The sequence below is a fragment of the Punctularia strigosozonata genome (assembly GCF_000264995.1).
Source record: "Punctularia strigosozonata HHB-11173 SS5 unplaced genomic scaffold PUNSTscaffold_5, whole genome shotgun sequence".
Classification (NCBI taxonomy): domain Eukaryota; kingdom Fungi; phylum Basidiomycota; class Agaricomycetes; order Corticiales; family Punctulariaceae; genus Punctularia; species Punctularia strigosozonata.
Genome location: NW_006767437.1, coordinates 1,276,846 through 1,294,373, shown reverse-complemented (window position 1 = coordinate 1,294,373; position 17,528 = coordinate 1,276,846). Strand labels below are relative to the sequence as shown.

Below are 17,528 nucleotides of genomic sequence, written 5' to 3'. Positions count from 1 at the left end.
GGATCTGTCCCAGAGAATGTCCGGGCACAGTAGCAGGGACCGACTGCAGGCCAGCCCGTCCGCTCGAGCTCGCACGCCTTCCCAAGTTTCGATGATGTCCACGCCGTTCAGACTGTGCAATATGTAATATGACTTGGTATATAGGACACGGGTAACTACAGATGCGGGATCAAATTACATGTAGCAACGTATACAGGCAACCTTTCAGGCGTAGACATTTCCGTAGTTCTGCAAAATCAAAATTGGCGTGCACACGGCTATCGTCAACCCTCGCGAGCTTGACCTTTTCCTTCAGTAAACACGGAACTCATTGCGCGACACCACTTCAGGAACCCATCATGAACGCCGCGCATCGTTCTCCAATCATGACCGCTGGCGCCTGAAGCTATCCGGTCGGTGAGTACGAGAGAGACTCAAGAGGCATGAATTCGCTCACATGAGCGGCAGGAATTGTCGGGAAAATGCTGGAATCAGCAATCCGAAGTCTGGAAGGTTATCAGGACGACTTCAGATAACACAGAGCGTTTCACTGACCCATGGATCCCATACACCCGCAGCTGGTCATCCACCACGCCTCCCTGTTTCTCTGGCGCCATCCTGCAGGTAGAAGAATAATGATACGTCGACTGCGCGTCCTTCTCGATGAAATCGTTTAGATCCGCGTCGCTTTCGCTTTTCGGGACGTGCAGGTCGCTCATAGGATAACCTTGTTCGCGCATTTTCCGACCAATCATGAGAGCCAGTCTAACCGCCTTGCGCATAACGACAAGATCTTCGCCATCGGAGAATGTTCGAAGATCGCACTCCGGCCTCGCTCGGGGATCAAGCGAGTTCAAGCGCACTGTTCCTGTGGATCTGGGGCGGAGCCCCGCGCAAAGGAAGGAGAAACCTCCTTCAGATTTCTTCAGTCGGTCCTTGAAGAGAGGGTCGCGTGCGTTGGCAGGAATCGGCATAATTTCGATGTCACAGATATTCTCCGGATTATGAGCGTCAAGGTCGCGCTTGTCAGCGCGGACAAGTAGGTCTGAGGTGAAGTCCAACGTTTTGGACATGGCAAAGATCGAGACCTGGGGGTTCGGCGAGAGGAAGAGGCCCGTTCCGGTGACTAAGAACTTGATCAGCTCGCGAATGACGAGGATCATCGAGCTCTCCGCAGCGTGAAGAGTTTCGGACTTGGGGATTTTGTACTCCACGGCAACGCCCGAATGGTCTTGCTGTGTATATGACGCGTTAGTATGTAGAGCAACATGACACACGAGCACCGCACCAAGCCGTTACCGACTCCCGGCAAGTCTTTGTGCACATGAATGCCGAGATTCGTCAGATGATCAGCAGGTCCGACCCCACTGAGCGATTCCAATGGTAATGTCAGTGCTGGCTGAGAATTGAGCTATTGGAAACAGATACCTGAGCATCAAGAGCTGTGGGGTTCCGATAGCTCCCGAGGATATGACGATTTCGCGACGAGCTCGCGCGTAGAAGGATACAGATGCATCTTTGTCATCAGCATCTTCGTATTCCATCTGAACGCCCACTGCTGTGGGACCCTGGACCGTCTGCTGCAGATGGACAGAAGTAGTGATGACTCCCGGGCATACGAAAAGGTTCCCTTTGCGAGCTATGGCGATCTGGGAGCAAGCTGTGTCAACCTAGGACCACGAAGGGAAATAAGAGTATGATACCTCGTGGGAAAGAAAGGCGTCGAAAGACGACTGACGCAAGCCATCTTCCCCGAGCGTAACGTCGAGGCGCGTACATCCAAACGACTGCGCATTCGGATCGTTCGCGTCCTTCAGGTAGGGAATGCCGATGTTTGAACAGGCTTCGATGATTCTGCGGTTTACACGTTATTGATCGCGTACATGCCCTCGTACCAGGAGCTCACTGTGGCGTGTGCTTGTAATAGATCGGAGGTACCCTGTTTTTCCATAGCCCTGAAAGACAGGCAATCACCTTCCGTCCATGATGCGACCGATAGTGACTGACCATCATGTCCACGATGAGGCGAATTCGGATGCGAGAGGCTTTTCTCGGACTTGTTAAAAACCGGTTCGACTTCAGACCAGCTCCAGCCATTCACACCGAAGCTTGACCAAGCGTTGTAATCAGCCGGCGTCGACCTGTGGTAAACGCTGGCGTTGATCTTCGACGTCCCTCCGAGGGCCTTGCCGGAGACCATCTTATTTGTCAAATCGCTGGCCGCCTGCAATGGTTGTGAAGTCCATTTGTATGCTGGAGCAGTTGGTAATCTGAAGTCTTGGGAGAGAAGAGGTACGCGGGATAGCCAGCTCGTTATAGCAGGACCACGCTCGAGGAGCAGAACGCGATTGTTCGGATCTTCGCTCAGACGAGAGGCGACGACGCAGCCCGCAGTGCCGCCTAAAGATGTTTGAAGAGAGTCCTAGTGATAAGTAGAATGTCGTACCTCCTACCTGGAGTGGAATGTCAGGCAATCAGAAGCGTAGTTCGTAAGGCACGTACAACAATATAGTCGAATTCCCGGGACGCTATCTCTTCCAAGGTTCTGGTAGGGTACTTCTCTGAAAAAGGCCACATGTTGGTAGAGAACAGGTTTGGGCGAGAGAAAAGGTGGTTGGGTGGTTGAGGCAGGAACGTCGAGGGATATGTGATGGACCCCGCGCCAGAGAAGCCGTAGGCGCTGTGTCCCGGCGAGGCCAGAACATCTCTATATCTGAATCCGTGCGAGTCGCGCCCACCTGTGCACAGGTATGGCTATATGTGACATGGAATGGAACAGTAGTATCTGTAGAGTTACACCTTGGTCCGTTACATCATGGTCGGGGCTCCCGTGATTCATTTGGCATGGACAGCAATCACTGCGGCAGGCGCCTACTCGGCATCGCTCGTCTCTCTCATGTTGCAGAACTTCTTGGACTGCCTTTCGATCTTTATCAAGCTGTCCAAGATCTTCCCTGTCATCTTGGTGCTATGCACTCGCACGGTCGGGGCGTCTAGACAAAGCGAAGTCGACCATTGACCCGTACGTAAGATGGTAAATCACGAATATGCTGGTGCAATAATAGCAAACAATCTCACTGCTGTTCCCGGCGCAGTGTCTCCACGCCGCGGGAAGCCTAGCCCACGTCCGTTCTGGTTCTCGGAACAATGGCTGTCTATGTTCCTTGGCACTTGATGTTCCACTGCATTCTGGGTTCTCCGACTCTTCCAGCATAAGCGGACATCTTTAACACCAGGGGGGACGATATCTACTACGTATGCCAGCAACAATATTGGACACCTCATGGACATATGTCGTTGGCACGACACATCACACTATACGTCCCCGCGTTATAGACCTTATATTCCTGCTATGTCACCGGCACTATCCCATCCAAGTAGTCCCTGATATAACGACGGCCCATCTCCTGCGGGCAGTGATCTTATCGTATGACACCGGAAACAACAAGGAAGTCCCGTGTTGCTATCCGAGCAGGGACCCATACATTTTCACTGCACTACTCGTATTACACGGCCTTGTTTGATTGCCGCGGCGTGTACACCATAGGTCGCAAGTCATCAGGGTAGCTATTTGGGGTATGGATAAACATAACGCAGCGCGTCGTATACAACCTTATTCGCTTCCATTCTACCGATGCGTTACGTGGACCTACCCAGTGAACCAATAATACAATCTCCGTACTCCCGTAAAGACACAGACATCAGAGTCTTGATGATGGCAGTCGAGCTACTGTGTCCGATTTGAGGCTCGTTATGGTCCGTGCGTGGCTAAATCGTGTTCACAGCTGTTGCGCTTATCGGAAACAGGTACGATGGTTTATTCATGGATTCAACTCAGAGCATCTTAGCAGGTGTACATGGACCAACATCAAGAACTATTCTCAGACCTGCTCTCAAGGGATCGAGGCAACATGGAACTGTGTATGATACATTTCCACGAATTTTATGGGACGAGGTAGTGCACGGGGTCCACGGAGACATACGATGGGCAAAGTACGAATTATTAAAGTCTTGGGTGACGATCTGAGCAAACCTCAAACCTCTCCTCTTCGCTCCTAATATCCGTCATGGCATCTTCTAGTCCTCCCGATGGCATCCCTCCTATAGCCGTACCGATCATTGAAGCATACGGCCACAGCATTCAACCATCTGTAGCATTTCTGATGATCGGCACAGTTTTCTCATCCATGCTCATTCCGTTGTTGATCTGCGTATTCTATTTCTCCACGGCAGCCAACCGTCGTTCTGCTATCTTCATCATAGTTGTACTCGACGTGGTACTTGGCATCGCACTCGGTATTTGGAATGGTGTACTCGAGGTAAATAGCGAACTTTCCACTGAGCTACCAGTGTTGGGCTAACGTCAAAGCAATCAGATTCATGCTATTCTGTCACCACTAGCGCCATTTCGCCAAAGCACTTTCTTCGCGTTCGAAGTAGTGTACAGTTCTACCCCGTGGCTAGTCGACCTTGTGCTACTGGCGCGACTCGCCGCTGTGTATCCTCCACAAAGCCAGCCGTGGATGGCTACTTTGGCCATTTTTTCATTTCCTATCGCTATTAAATGTGTCCGGCTCTCGATGAACGTTGCATTTGCAGTCAAGTGGCATGAAAATATTGCGAATATCACGAACCCCGTACAAGCTGCTCAGAGAACCTGGGCACACTCTCCGTATACCAAGGTCGAGTGGGTGTCTCAGATATTTGATAACGGGTACGTATGGCATAGTACCAGTACAGAAACCGAGGCAAGATGCTCACCTCCTCGCACAGCTACGCGTCAGCTCTGTTTCTTTGGAAGATCAAGGGCGGGTTCCACCATGCAGCATCCGACTCCGGTCGCGTCACAAATGGCTCCATGGGTAAAACTCATAATTTCCACTGGCTGTGTCAAAGACTGACGGCGTTACGCGGATAGATTCTTTGTCTGGGAGGTTGAGGATGTTGTTCTGGATCGCATTAACTAACTTCGTGTTTCCCGGTTGGTCTCAATATTCTACAAGAAGATATCTCTCACCCATTATCATATCTGCCGTGCACAGTGGTATTTAATCTCGTTCAGATCATCATCATATTCAGCAAGAACTCGTTCTTTGTTGGAGCATATATTATGATGGTGAGTCACCCGATTCACGACAACTCGTACTTCAATTCTGATTCTTTACCAAAGGTCAACACGTTCGTATCTATCCTCGGTGTTGTTTTTGCCACAGGTATGCAAGGACGATATTGCGGTCGAATGTCATACATGCTGATTTCACCAAGTCTGGAGCTCCTCTCTCAAGGCTCGCGGGCCAACCACAACATTCTCAAGATCCCAAACGGGGCGAACTCTACCCTTAATCTTCAAACATACTGTCACTGATTCAGACACGCTCGGAAAATCAAGGGACAGCAGCAATGGGTTTGACCGAACCAATGCGAAGGTGCCCTCAAATTTTGACGAGATGCCGCTTGAGACTATTGCTCTAGGGAAGGCGGACTGAATCAAGTTTTTGATATGTATCGTTCGCGAGGATGTTAGGACCGCCGGTCCTGGGGGGGGGATATCTGGCCCTAGTCTCCCCGCAACATGTAACTTACATACGAACGAGACGAAATGCATGTCATAGTATGTACTCGTGATCTTTGGACGAGGGGCAAGTATTGCCTCATACCTGCCCTGAGAGCGCGCATGAGACGCTGGCCATTCCAATAATGGTGTGCTGTTACAGTTCTTGTTATTCCCGAAGCCGTAGTCATTCGCCTCGCTGCCTGGATACCGGGTGGGTATCGCCGAAGTGCAAAAAGCTGTTCACGCAGTCCCTATGGTTTATTGATAACAAGATTGGTTTTATTTACAGCGCAAAGGTGACCAGGGTACTCTCTTATCTTCTTCTCCTCCGGTGTGTTGGCGACAGCTGCAATTTGCGCTCAGTCATAGTCATCGACGTCTATTTTCATTCTTAAATTGGACTTGGACTTCATTACCGGCGGCCAATTGCAAGTTCCCCTGTCATCCCCTTCGTCCGCACCCACAGACGTCAATACGCATCGATACGGAATGTAATAAGACGAAAGATAACCATTTGAATCGCACAGCATGCATGAGCGTCGGACGGTCGCACGCATATGGAGATGATGAATAGGTGTAGTGCGAATAATTAGCATAATGCATTGCATACGGGCCTCGCTCCTAGGTCGCACAGCTTGAAACAGCGCGATGATGAACAGGGGTAGCTAACAATGCAATCACCGGTGCCTATTAGTCGCCGAAATTTATAGCGTTCTGATGGTTAATTCGATGATTGTTTCCTATGTCAAGATGGCCTACCTGACTCGGACTCTACTTGCCGATGCCCACACTGACTGCATGTGATTGATCTATGAGTCAAATTTGGCTACGTAAGTCCTCATCGCATACTACTTTTAATGGACAGCACCAATTGAGGACGGCCACTGCGTACGATATACGAGCCGGCACTCAAGCAGCGGCCTTTCCCTTCCAAGTCGTCATGCCACTGTCACCTCTAGTCCAGGCCACCTTAACCTGCGCCCTCGCAATGCCCCTATGGGGATTATATACATGGTTCTCCAGTCATAAAGTTGTCAGGTTGGAACAGGAGTCGAACACGCTTGTGATTCGCGGCCTGCCTTTCGTTGGATCGATCGACTTCGCTTTGGATCCTTACCGTTACATCCGCAATCTGCGCGCAACATTCCCGTCGTCTTGGATCAGGTTCACAATCTGCGGCGTAAGATTGTCGGTCTAAGTTGAATGCCTTCATACCACTGAAAGCACTCACATAACAGGTGCATATTGTTCTTCCGGCTGGAGATGTGGCCAAGAAGGTGTGTTTCACCCATAGGTCATTCAGCTTTATGCAAGGATATAGTATGTTGGTGAGAGTGATGCTATCCAAGGATAGGTATACACATTGCTGAGTTCAGCTGCTGCTCAGGGACCTGGGTTGCAACGCATGTTTGTGAAAAATCGGCATTCTGGTTCACATGACAGCGCCGGACCTTTCCTTCGCCAATTCATGCGCACAGAAGCCATAGAGTCTCGTAAGAGTGCTGTATAAAGGCTCTTATCTTCGGACTGAATGTCTCACAGAAATAGTACCCACCATCAAAGCTCTTTCGGAGACGCTTGAGCAGTGGGGAGAATCCGGAATCATCGATCCGTTCGAAATGTATCCGAAAGTTGGTCAACTTCCACCTTCAGTTCGTGCATATTGACTTATCCCTGGCTCAGATTGTCTTTAGAATAGGCCTGCGCATTGCGCTCGGCTCCGAAGCGGCAGATGACGAAGATACGGTCACCTACGCAATGCATGCCTTTCGATGGCTCAACGAGAGTGCCCAGCCTCACAGTCTGCTGTTCCCGTTGATTCCAACCCCTAGTCGGGTGCGCTGTTGGCTGGGAAGCCTGCGGATTTTCTTATTAGTCAGAAGGGTCGCCGCGGAACGTCGCACATCAAAAACCGTAGGGCAGGATGTACTGCAAGTAGTTCTCGACGATAACGTGGACTTGGTGACATGCGTACAGGCGAGTTTCGCTGACCGAGTTTGCGTTCTGACGAGAATTGACTGGAAACATGATATTGCTAGCTCACAGCCATGTCGACGTTCGCCGCGTCTTCCACAACAAGCGCAATGTTGATATGGCTCCATGGTCTGCCATTTCCTAGAGTCGCGCTATCTCGGCTCACATACGATTTTGTAGTTTATCTGATTCAGCATCCCGAATGGCACATGAAGGTTAACGCCGAGATTTCGCAGTTTGTGTCCAGGAACTGTCCCGGCTCTTCCCATCTGACGGCCGAAGCATTGGGCACAATCGGTCTGAGTGCATGGGAGTCAGAACTACCGATCCTTGAATCATGTATACAGGAAACCGTGAGGCTCGTTGCGATCGGAGCGTTGCCACGTAGGAATACGGGATCGGACCTGACAGTTGAAGGCCATACCATTCGCAGCGGAGACTTTGTTTTGCTCATGACAGAGGAAGCGAACCTCGACGAGGAGATATACGAGCATCCGCAGGAGTTCAAGCCGGACCGCGATCTGTCAAAAGCCGAAGCAAAGCCACTCGCGTCGTTAGGCTGGGGCTACGGTCAGTCAATCACGCGATATCAAAGGATCGCCGTTAGGCTTACTTATGTCCATAGGCAATTACGCTTGCCCTGGTCAGAGGTTCGCCAAGACGTTGCTGAAGGTTGTTAGTGTGCTCTTGCTGCCCAGATTCGACTGCGAGATCATCGACACGAAAGGGCAGCCCTATGCGGGAGTACCCGACATAGAGAGAGACCTATTCAGCATCGGACTTCCGCTACAGAAAGTCAGAATACATTACTCACGCCGCATTTCCTCGAATGCCAGTCCCGGTGAGCACCTGATCATAAGTGAGAGTTTCGTGCATGTTGTTGAACATCTTCAAAAGCTCACAACGACGGGCCAGTAATAGTGGCAGGCGCTGATATCTGCTATGCTAAGTAGTGATGCAAGCGCTTCGAGTATGCCTGACCTATTGTCACTCGTACCTGCTCCAGTCTACAATTGTTTCCACCGACGAGTCGTGTGTTCCGACTTGTTGAATGTCAGCTCAGTCTTGTAAATTTCTATAATCTTCGCTCTGGAAGATCGGTATCGCCCGTTTTGTAAATGCGCTCGCTATGTAATATTTCGTGCATTCAAATTTGTCTAGGGGGATTAGGGCGCGCACACCTGAGTTTACATGAAATAGAACACGAAACTTGGGGAGCATATCTTCGTACTACGGACGGCTTGTGTTTTTTCTTATCTTGGGGTCCCGTTGCACTACCTGTACGCATGCTATTATCAATAACCAAGGACATAAGCGTAACTAGACTGCAGGAGAGTAAAGTATACAGCATACCGTTAGATCACACACTTCCGCTCCCTTGTCATCAATGCCTACTGTAGCGGACGCCTGTTGATATATCAAACGACTCCTGAGGATAGAATCGTTGCTCCCACCGTCCACTTGCTGGTAAGGTGCACTCGTTCGAGAACCTTCCAACTCAAAAAGCGGCTTTACGATCGCGATCTCCTAGGATAGGGGTGACACGTACAACCAAGGCATCCGCTGGGAGGGCATTCAGCCTCGGCGGTGCATTGTTTTCAATCTGGGGCACGTTGCGCAGACAGACGATCTTATAGTACTACCTTTCGAAAAGTACATTGATCAGTAGAACTGCTGTGTATGCGCCGAAAAAGATGACTGTCTTCAGGTTCGACCTCGAGACATGTCAATGCCTGCGCAAAGCGACGCAGGCTGGACTCTGAGGCAGCAAACACACTTGCCAATCTATATCCAACCTGTGAACGAGGTGTTCCCTTTCAGATGCTTGAACTTGGATCGAATATTGTGTAGATGGCAATCACAGGCAATCAGAATTTTAGCGGAATGTGGCCGGTGGTTTGTGACAACCCGCATCGCGGATACCGCCACCAACATGATGTAAATCTCGGCCACAGTCAGCTCCGGTGGGCACTTGCCTTGCCTCGCGTTTCTGTCACATCCTTCCACGGCGCGCATCCAACGTGCCCAACAGCGAGCTTCACTCAGAATCACACACCGGACGGATCCTCACCACAACGGGCAGAAGAAGGGAAGAGGAAGCCAGCCGTCCATCTACAATCCGCTGTGCATTCGAGAGCGGCTGACCGTGAGCGCGATTGATTGCATGAAAGCTTGTTTTCGCTCCAGAACTGACGGAGACTCTCCCGCCCCGCGACGATGCTGCCCGTGTCCAGAGTAAGCTCGCGAGACTATCTCCGCTCGTCCTCGCGCCGGGAGTCGCCCGTATATCACAGATCCGACGGCGTCCCCACCGCCGCCGTCGAGCCACGATCCATCAGCGCACACGGCAGCACCGAGCGCAGGAGCAGCCACTCGAGAGCGCGGACCAGCTCGCCGTTTCGCATCCGCGTCGTCGAGGGACAGGACAGGACGTTCGTGAGGGTCACGCTATCGGGCGATCGAGTCCGCGGGCGCTCCGACTCCCCCGCACGCTGCCGCGTTTGCCAGGGAAGCACTCGGCCACTCGCCACCGCCTATCCTCCCGCCGCCTTCACCACCCCCACCAACACTGAAAAGAATCAAGCTACCGCTACGAGTATATCTACGCGAGCCGTACAAGTGCAGACGGACGAGGACGACGGGATGAAGCATGAGCACGCGGACGTGGCCGCGATGCGCGATCGGTGCCGATTGCTGGAGCGCGCCGTAAGGGAGACGCGGGAGATGCTGAGGGCGCGGGACGGGGAGATCGAGCGGCTGAAGCGGGAGATGGCGCGGCTCGTGGAGGAGCACCAGCGGGAGCGGGAGGAGGACCGGCGCGCGCTGCAACAGGTGAACGCGGCGTCATTGAAGATGCAGGCGGAGCGCGAGCAGGGCACGCTCCGCCCGAAGCGCTCGTTTCACGTCGCGGCGAGGAACGGACGGGAGGTCGCGACGGCCGTGCCGCGCAAGGCGTGGTCGGAGGCGGAGGCCAGGGCGAGGCAGAAGAGCCTCGAGGTGTTCTGCACCAAGACCGACGAGTGGTCCGGTGCGGACGTGTGCGAGGCCGTGCGGGATCTCAACTCGGAGGTGCTCCAGTTCGCGGCGGGCGTCTCGGAGCTGTGCGCGACGACGACGACGCGGGGAGGGGCCAGAAATTCGCCGGCGAAACCGGCGGTGCAGGCGATCCAGGACACGGCGGCGAGGCTCGGGCCCGGGTTCGTGCGCGTGCTCGCCAGCCGGGATCACGGCCGGGACCCGATCTTGGTCCAGTTCGCGCTGCAGTCGCTGTTGTCGGCGTGCGTGGCCCGGTTCTTCGCGAGCTTCTGCCCGGGGCTGGCGAGCAAGTACGACATGCTGCTGTGCCAGATCTACGAGCATATGCGCGCAACGCGGGCGCAGGCGACGTCCGCACGCTGGCGAGCGCTCACGCACCACCACATCCGGGCGCTGTACAGGACGGTGGAGGAGCACGCGCTGAACGAGCTCGCGGCGACGATGCTCAGGTGGACGGCGGACCTGCTCGCAGCGGCGGGATGTCGCGAGGCGCAGGCGGCATTTGCGGCGCCGGTCGCGCTCAAGACGCGCTTTGGGCCGCAGCTGAGGAGGATCGTGCTCGCGGTGGGAAAGCTGGCGCAGGTGACGAGGGAGGAGATATTGAGCACGAATTTCGAGGTGGGTACGGTGCCGCAAGGGACGGCGTACGATGCGACGGAGATGTGCGACGCGGCGGAGGACGGGGAGGCGGCGGCGGCTCAAGCTGCGGCTGCTGGGAGGGCGAAGGTATTGTGTTGCACGGAGCTCGGGTTGAGGTGTACGACGCGGAAGGAGGACGCGGGCGAGGAAGAGGACGAGGAGGGCACGATGGACGAGACGCTGCTGCTAAAGCCGAAGGTAGTTCTGGAGTCCATCGTGGCAGCCCTCGACAGGTGACAACGATGGTGGGGTCGACGCGAACGCTTTCAGAGGGACGAAACTATCATGACGACGCTTTCGACGATGAAGCTGATGATGAAGAATGAACACACACGGGCTATGTTCTGTGGATGGGACAACTGCAGTGGGCACGGATATTTACGGATTGGAATCAATTAATGGTATCCTTGTAGTGTAGTGCTTTCGGGTATCGGAGCGCATTGTACACTAGTATAGATCATCTTGCTGTCGATATCAAATCAAATTCGTTGCTTTCCTTTATCCCCGTTTCGTGCCCATCTTAAGCTTGCCATGTCCTTCTACTTAGCACGAGTGTGTTGACCGTGCTTTGCCACTCGCATCTGAGATCGCTATTGTGCTTGAAAAGGGGGTGGCGGTGCTGTGGCTTAGCCACGGCGTGTGACCAAACAAGGCCAAAACGAGAACAATGTGTGACCAGGGAACAATGTGTCACTCTGCGGCCCTCGTTGAGTGACATCTCCCGCCTCGCGGTTTGCGCGCCTCGACCAAACTTGCATCCGACCCCCATCGGCGCGCGCCCTCCACGCGCCCTCCGCACCGCGATTAGCACACACACCGCCCCTCGTCGTCGTCGTCCCCCGCGTCGCCGCCGCCCCCTCGTCATAGATAACAACCAGCAACTCCCACCCGAACGTGGCTGCTCATCCCCCCCTCGCGTGTCCAGCCACCGTCTTATATGTCATTCTCGAGCACACCGCTCGGCCAAGGCAGGCGTCTCGACCACTACACCTTTCTCGGAAAACCCAACCCAAACGCGCCGCCCAAGGAACCCTCCGCCTCGCGTGCCATCCCCTCGTCCTACGCCTACGGGTGAGTTCATACATCTGACGCATTGTCTTCCTTGCACTCATCGCTGACGGTTCCCCTGCGATATCCTAGAGCTCCTACGCTCCAGACGCGGTCTCCGCCTAAGCACGGCAAGGAGCCCTCCGCGCCGGCTGGAACCAGCAAGCCCCGCTCACACGGCCCGCGCGTGGTCACCACCCCGCCCGACCCCGCGCACTGGGCAGTGAAGGACACCTCCGTCCAGATCGCCAACGCCATTCAACAAGCCGCCGGCGTCGCCGACATGCCGACCAACCAACCACCCCCCTCCGCCACCACCAACCCGAACAGCTACGCCTGGGCGTCCGGCTCCCAAACGAAGGCTCGCGTCCCGCGCAGCACCTCCGTCGAATATGAGAAGGAGACGCAGTCGATCATCCAGCGCCGGCTGAACCCGCCCCCGAGCCGCTCGTCGCAGATGGCGGGCCGCCGCCCGCTGGGCAAGGCCGCGTCCGTGCGGCACGTGCCCGATTCCGAGGGCGAGGACGAGCCGTCGCAGACCTCGTCACTCTTGAGCCGCGCGAAGAGTCCATTTGGACAGGCGCTCGACATGGCGCAGGCCGCCGTCCAGCCGCTGTCCATATTCATGCGCCAGCGGTCGCGTGAGCCGGAGCAGCCGGCCCCGACCGCGAACGGGCGCGGGCAGGAGGAGAGCTACGACTATTCCCAGGAGGAGCGGGACTATCAGGCAGAAAAGGAGAAGGCGTCGTCGGCGCATAGGAGGACGACGAGCACCGCGAATAGGAAGAACAAGATTTCGGAGGATAACCGCGCATATAAGCCGTCGGCGTCAGACTTCGAAGAATCAGAAGAGGAAGTGAGTGATGGAGGAAGGAGGAGGAGGAGAAAGAAGGGCAAGCGCGATAGCGTGGGCGGGCCCTTGACGACGTTGCCTGTGGCAGGATATGATAAAAGGAGGAAGAGGAAAGGAAAGAAAGGAGGCAACGGAGGCGATGACGATGATGCAGAATCAGGAAGTGAAGAGGAAGAGCAGATTAGCGAGCAGGTACGTCACGACTTCGGCGAGAAGAGCGCTCCCACTGACTAGCGTTGGCTGTAGCGCTCCATGTCACAACGAGCATCCGTTTCCCGCACAGCCCAGCCGCTGCAGAATGCGATACATCGCGCGTCCGTGTCGCGCGAGATGGGCGACAGCTTCGACGCGAGCGGCGTCAACGACACATTCGACGTCGAACAAGGGCTTCAGTCCATCCCCGAGCTTGACGAACCCCCGCTCATCGACGACGCCTACATCCCCGCCGCCCCAAAGATGCGGCGCGGCAAGTTTTCCGTCGGCGGCTTCCTCGGGCGGCTCGTGCACCTCGTATGGCGTATGGTCATGGGACTCGTCGCGCTCGTCTTCCGCGCGTTGTCCTTCGTGACGCTCACCCTCGGGTGGATTCTCGGCGCGATCTACGACGTGACGCTCAAGCGGCCAGTTGAATTCTTTGCCGGCCGGCGGCGCTCAAAGGCAGCAGTCACAGCGACCAAGTATCTGGTTACCGGCCTCGGGCTGTACGCGGCGTGGTACTTCCTTCGCGACCCGCTATCAGGCTTCGTCCCCAGCCGCAGCCGTGGAGGGTACGAGTACCAGGCGCCGAGCATCCCTGCGTCGGACCTCGCCGAACTTGCGTCTCGTCTGCAGCGGTTAGAAACCGCGTTTTCGGGCATGTCGGCGGAAAGCGTGCGAGAGCGCCATCGGCTCGAGGAAGAGACACGCGGGCGGGAGGGTCTCGCGGGTCGGCTGGCGTCGCTCGAGGCGAAGGTCAGGCAAGAGGCCGCGCGCGTTGGCCAGTCGGAGGAGCAGGCGCGGAAATGGGAGCGCGAGGGCCTGGGCGAGGTGCGGCGGGAGATCCAGAGCCTGCAGAGCCAGGTCGCTGCTGCGGCGCGCCGCCCGTCCATCGGGAGCGACGAGGAGGCGCGGGCGCGGCTGAAGGCGCTCGAGGAGCGGCTCGGCGGCGTCGAGGGCGGCGTGAAGGATGCGCTCGAGGCGAGCAAGAATGCGCTGAAGGCGGATCCCAGCAAGGCGGCGGCGGCGGAGCGCTGGTGGCACAAGCTCGCGACCTCGACAGCGGGCAAGTCGGCGCTCACCATCAAGTCGGCGGATGGGCAGGACGTGACGAAGCTGATCGGTCACCTCGTCGACACCGCCGTCGGCCGGTACTCGAAGGACGTGATCGCGCGCCAGGACTTTGCGCTCTATTCGGCCGGCGCAGGCGTGATCCCGCAGCTGACGAGCGAGACGTACGAGATCCGGCCGGCGGGCGTACGCGGAAACGTGCTCGGCTTCCTCACCGGGCGCGGATACGCGGTCGGCCGCCCGCCCGTGACGGCGCTCCACCACGAGCTCGCTGTCGGCCACTGCTGGCCGTTCCGTGGGTCTCAGGGCCAGCTCGGGATCCAGCTGAGTGCGCCCGTGTTCGTGACGGAGGTGACGATCGACCACGTCGCGAAGGAGGTCGCGTTCGACATGCGCTCGGCGCCGCGCGAGATGGAGCTCTGGGGCATGGTCGAGGGCTCGGAGAACGTGGCCAAGTTTGAGGCGTGGAAGGCGGAGAAGGCGCGACTCCGAGAAGAGCGCAGGGTCGCGGCCGAGATCGACGACGAGAGCGTGACGGTTGTGGAGGAGGACGAGGAGCCTGCGGTTCCGGAGACGCTGCCGACATCCGCCCCGTGGATTCGCGTGGCGAAGCTCACCTACGACGTGCACTCGCCGGAGAACATCCAGACGTTCGCGGCTGACGAGGAGTACATGGCGCTCGGGATCGACGTTGGACTCGTCGCCCTCCGCGTGGAGAGTAACTGGGGCCAGGACGAGTTCACGTGCCTGTACCGTGTCAGGGTGCACGGTGAGGCGCTGCGACCGGCGCCGTTCCCTCCTTCTCTCGACGACCTCTCATGATCGACCCTCGATGTCATGACCTCCCCGACGAAATTCAATGATCCGCAAGCACAAGCATAAGGCTCCTGGTTTGGTAATATACATCGCCTCTCCCTTTTCCCCGTCTGTTTAGTCCGTGATAGTTTTTTTATTATTCTGTTATTGCGTTCGTTCGTGTCCATAACCGCAATCCTTGCATGTCCGCCCCGCTGCTCTGTTTGCTCTGCATTCGATACGTTACGTACGCATGACCGTCTGGCTCGTCCCCGCAATGATGCCTGCCCTCCTTTTTCTACATACATAGTACAGAATCGGCACCCGCAAATCTAAACTGTAATACATATATTTGCCCTTCACTTCGCCTGGAGCCGCTCGTTGATAATTGTTCCAAATGCAGACACGGTATGTATATAGTACGTCGTCCGCGCGGCTGCTGGCCACTTCGCTTGCACCTTGCTCAAAGGTCGGCGTATTTGTTTGCGGCCTGGGGACGACACAAGTTCGGTACATCGATGAGCGGTAGGGAGCGAGCCATGCTTACCTCGACGAGCAGCTTGGCCGTGCCGGGTTCGCGAGAGGAGTGTCCCGCGTCGGGAACGATGTGAAGCGTGATCTCCGGCCAAACCTGGCGCAGCGAGAGGTCAGGCGGTGAGCGACACATATCCTCGCCAAGACTCGCCTTCTTCAGGGCGTACGCAGTCGTGGTGGGGCAGACGACGTCGTACCGGCCTTGGACGACCGTGCAGGGGATGTGGCGGCTGCGTCGGAATGGCAACAGACGTCAGATGGAGTTCGATTCTTTGAATTGCTTTTTTATTGGACGCACATCTTGTCGATCTCTTGTGGTGCGAGGAGCTGGCCGTCGCGCATGAAGCCCTGGAACGCCGACGTGAGCACGAGCGGACGGACCATCGAAGTCGGCGCACCCCGTTCACGAAATAATGGTTCTCTATTCTCGCGAAGGCGCTGTGAACGCATCAGATAGAAATCCGGAGTATGAATTCTGAAATCAGGTACTTCGCAAACTCATCCTTATCCGCCTCGGCGACGTGCTCGGGATCGACGAACAACTTCGAGGTGACCATCCTGTGTACGGACGCAACGGGAAAACCTGTCATCAGCAACAGAGACCTACTGTACGATGCAAAGATCAAAGAAGTAGCCAAGGCTATTCACTCACTCCCACTTGCTCCATGCCTTGGCCGCCTTGATCCGTGTCTCGTCGTCGACCGAGTTTAACTGAGCGTGGTAGGCGAGGATGAGGTCGTGTCGCTCTTCGACGGGGATTGGCGCGAGGTACTCGTCCCTGTGACATGAGTGAATATAATATCGTCTGGGGGTCGTAAAGAGGACGGTACCATGCTTCGGGGAAGAGGTGGGAGGTGCCTTCTTGGTAGAAGAACTTGAGCTCGGATTTGCGTAGGGTGAAGATGCCGCTGTGCGAGCATTAGGGTTTCTCTTCTGTTGATATATGCACCTTCGGGTTCACCGTAGTGTGAGAGATTTGACCCGATCAGGGTGAGACTGTGAACGAGGAGTGCCTTGAGAAGCCTGTTTTGCTCTTTCATAAACCAAGGAGACGTACTTGCGCATATGCCAGCGAGAGAGTGGAGCCCTTGACAAAGCCGTAAGTACATAGTTCGTCCGGACGTATGGTATAGAGGAGGGGTCCATACCCATGATCCGCCGAAGACGTGCCATTTATCAACCTTCAACTCCTGGCGCAGCTTTTCAATGTCTTTGACGAGGTCCCACGTGGTGTTCTCCTCCAAGCATGCGCTCGGTGTAGATTTTCCAGCGCCGCGTTGGTCGAAGAGAATGATCTGCGGTTAGGAAGAGAGGGCAAGGGGTCAACGACTGAGCGAGGGCGGATCGTAACTTGAAGACATGGGCATACTGACCTTGTATTTAACGGGATCGAAGAACGATCGATCTTTCGCGTCCACGCCACCCCCGGGTCCGCCGTGGAGGAACACCACTGTAAACACGTAAGTCCGTGAGCCAAATCGGAGGCAGAGATGGACCATCTTCGGGAGGCTGATCGTACCGGGTACACCCTCTTTGTTTCCACTTAGTTCATAGCTATAGCAAGCACAGTATTCATTCCAGGCCGCCGGTCAGGCGCGATCTCGAGACACGGCGACTGACTAGAGGGTGTGTATGTCCGACACCTTGAGAGTGCCAGTCTGATACGGTTCAATCGGTGGATACATTGAAGCCGGCTTGGAGGAGTAACAGAGAGCTGATGTAAGTGAGTATTTGTTCTGTTTTTGCGGCAGTATGCGATGACCAGGCAGACGAGGTCGTGAATATGGTAGCAAGCAAGATGTTATCCAAGAACGGGATCGGAGCATAGTACCCCGCTTTCGCATCCCTTCG

At 55.6% G+C, this 17,528-nt stretch overlaps 5 protein-coding genes across 5 annotated transcripts; 3 read left to right on the top strand and 2 right to left on the bottom strand.

Annotated features, from left to right (window-relative positions):
* Positions 1-110: 110 nt before the first annotated feature.
* On the bottom strand, positions 111-2,589 carry PUNSTDRAFT_86285 (GMC oxidoreductase). Its single transcript, XM_007383018.1, has 9 exons — positions 2,475-2,589; positions 1,987-2,379; positions 1,886-1,934; positions 1,683-1,833; positions 1,408-1,628; positions 1,268-1,346; positions 535-1,214; positions 437-485; positions 111-385 (listed from the first exon to the last, which is right to left on the bottom strand). The coding sequence occupies exons 1-9, from the start codon at positions 2,554-2,556 to the stop codon at positions 326-328; spliced, it is 1,764 nt and encodes a 587-aa protein (XP_007383080.1). The 5' UTR covers positions 2,557-2,589; the 3' UTR covers positions 111-325.
* A 1,970-nt stretch (positions 2,590-4,559) lies between these two features.
* PUNSTDRAFT_133582 (uncharacterized protein) lies at positions 4,560-5,465 on the top strand (the record flags this gene model as incomplete). The annotated part of the gene is made up of 6 exons (XM_007383017.1): positions 4,560-4,693; positions 4,753-4,841; positions 4,898-4,960; positions 5,022-5,095; positions 5,150-5,192; positions 5,245-5,465. 6 exons carry the CDS (start codon positions 4,560-4,562, stop codon positions 5,463-5,465), a joined length of 624 nt encoding a protein of 207 aa, XP_007383079.1.
* A 1,056-nt stretch (positions 5,466-6,521) lies between these two features.
* PUNSTDRAFT_133581 (cytochrome P450) lies at positions 6,522-8,264 on the top strand (the record flags this gene model as incomplete). Its single annotated transcript, XM_007383016.1, has 8 exons — positions 6,522-6,713; positions 6,772-6,810; positions 6,921-7,026; positions 7,076-7,164; positions 7,217-7,369; positions 7,702-8,077; positions 8,133-8,182; positions 8,235-8,264. 8 exons carry the CDS (start codon positions 6,522-6,524, stop codon positions 8,262-8,264), a joined length of 1,035 nt encoding a protein of 344 aa, XP_007383078.1.
* Positions 8,265-9,599: 1,335 nt separating this feature from the next.
* Positions 9,600-11,419, top strand: PUNSTDRAFT_101732 (uncharacterized protein; the record flags this gene model as incomplete). Its single annotated transcript, XM_007383015.1, has 2 exons — positions 9,600-9,653; positions 9,742-11,419. Exon 2 carries the CDS (start codon positions 10,151-10,153, stop codon positions 11,417-11,419), a length of 1,269 nt encoding a protein of 422 aa, XP_007383077.1. The 5' UTR covers positions 9,600-9,653; positions 9,742-10,150.
* Positions 11,420-12,225: 806 nt separating this feature from the next.
* On the bottom strand, positions 12,226-17,490 carry PUNSTDRAFT_120131 (proline iminopeptidase). Its single transcript, XM_007383014.1, has 16 exons — positions 17,298-17,490; positions 17,197-17,231; positions 17,051-17,127; positions 16,826-16,972; positions 16,735-16,764; positions 16,639-16,673; positions 16,508-16,585; positions 16,330-16,455; positions 16,167-16,235; positions 16,076-16,115; positions 15,976-16,025; positions 15,829-15,907; positions 15,691-15,774; positions 13,329-15,633; positions 12,323-13,274; positions 12,226-12,253 (listed from the first exon to the last, which is right to left on the bottom strand). Exons 1-14 carry the CDS (start codon positions 17,360-17,362, stop codon positions 15,607-15,609), a joined length of 942 nt encoding a protein of 313 aa, XP_007383076.1. The 5' UTR covers positions 17,363-17,490; the 3' UTR covers positions 12,226-12,253; positions 12,323-13,274; positions 13,329-15,606.
* Positions 17,491-17,528: the final 38 nt, after the last annotated feature.

Coding starts and splice junctions, on each gene's coding strand:
- PUNSTDRAFT_86285 (XM_007383018.1), bottom strand. CDS start 2,556: ATGTGGCCTTTTTCAGAGAAGTACCCTACCAGAACCTTGGAAGAGATA. Junction 2,380..2,474: donor CGACTATATTGTTGTACGTG/CCTTACGAACTA, acceptor AAACATCTTTAG/GCGGCACTGCGGGCTGCGTC. Junction 486..534: donor CGGGTGTATGGGATCCATGG/GTCAGTGAAACG, acceptor ATAACCTTCCAG/ACTTCGGATTGCTGATTCCA.
- PUNSTDRAFT_120131 (XM_007383014.1), bottom strand. CDS start 17,362: ATGTATCCACCGATTGAACCGTATCAGACTGGCACTCTCAAGGTGTCG. Junction 17,232..17,297: donor TCGGACATACACACCCTCTA/GTCAGTCGCCGT, acceptor TGCTTGCTATAG/CTATGAACTAAGTGGAAACA. Junction 16,456..16,507: donor CACCTCTTCCCCGAAGCATG/GTACCGTCCTCT, acceptor CTCATGTCACAG/GGACGAGTACCTCGCGCCAA.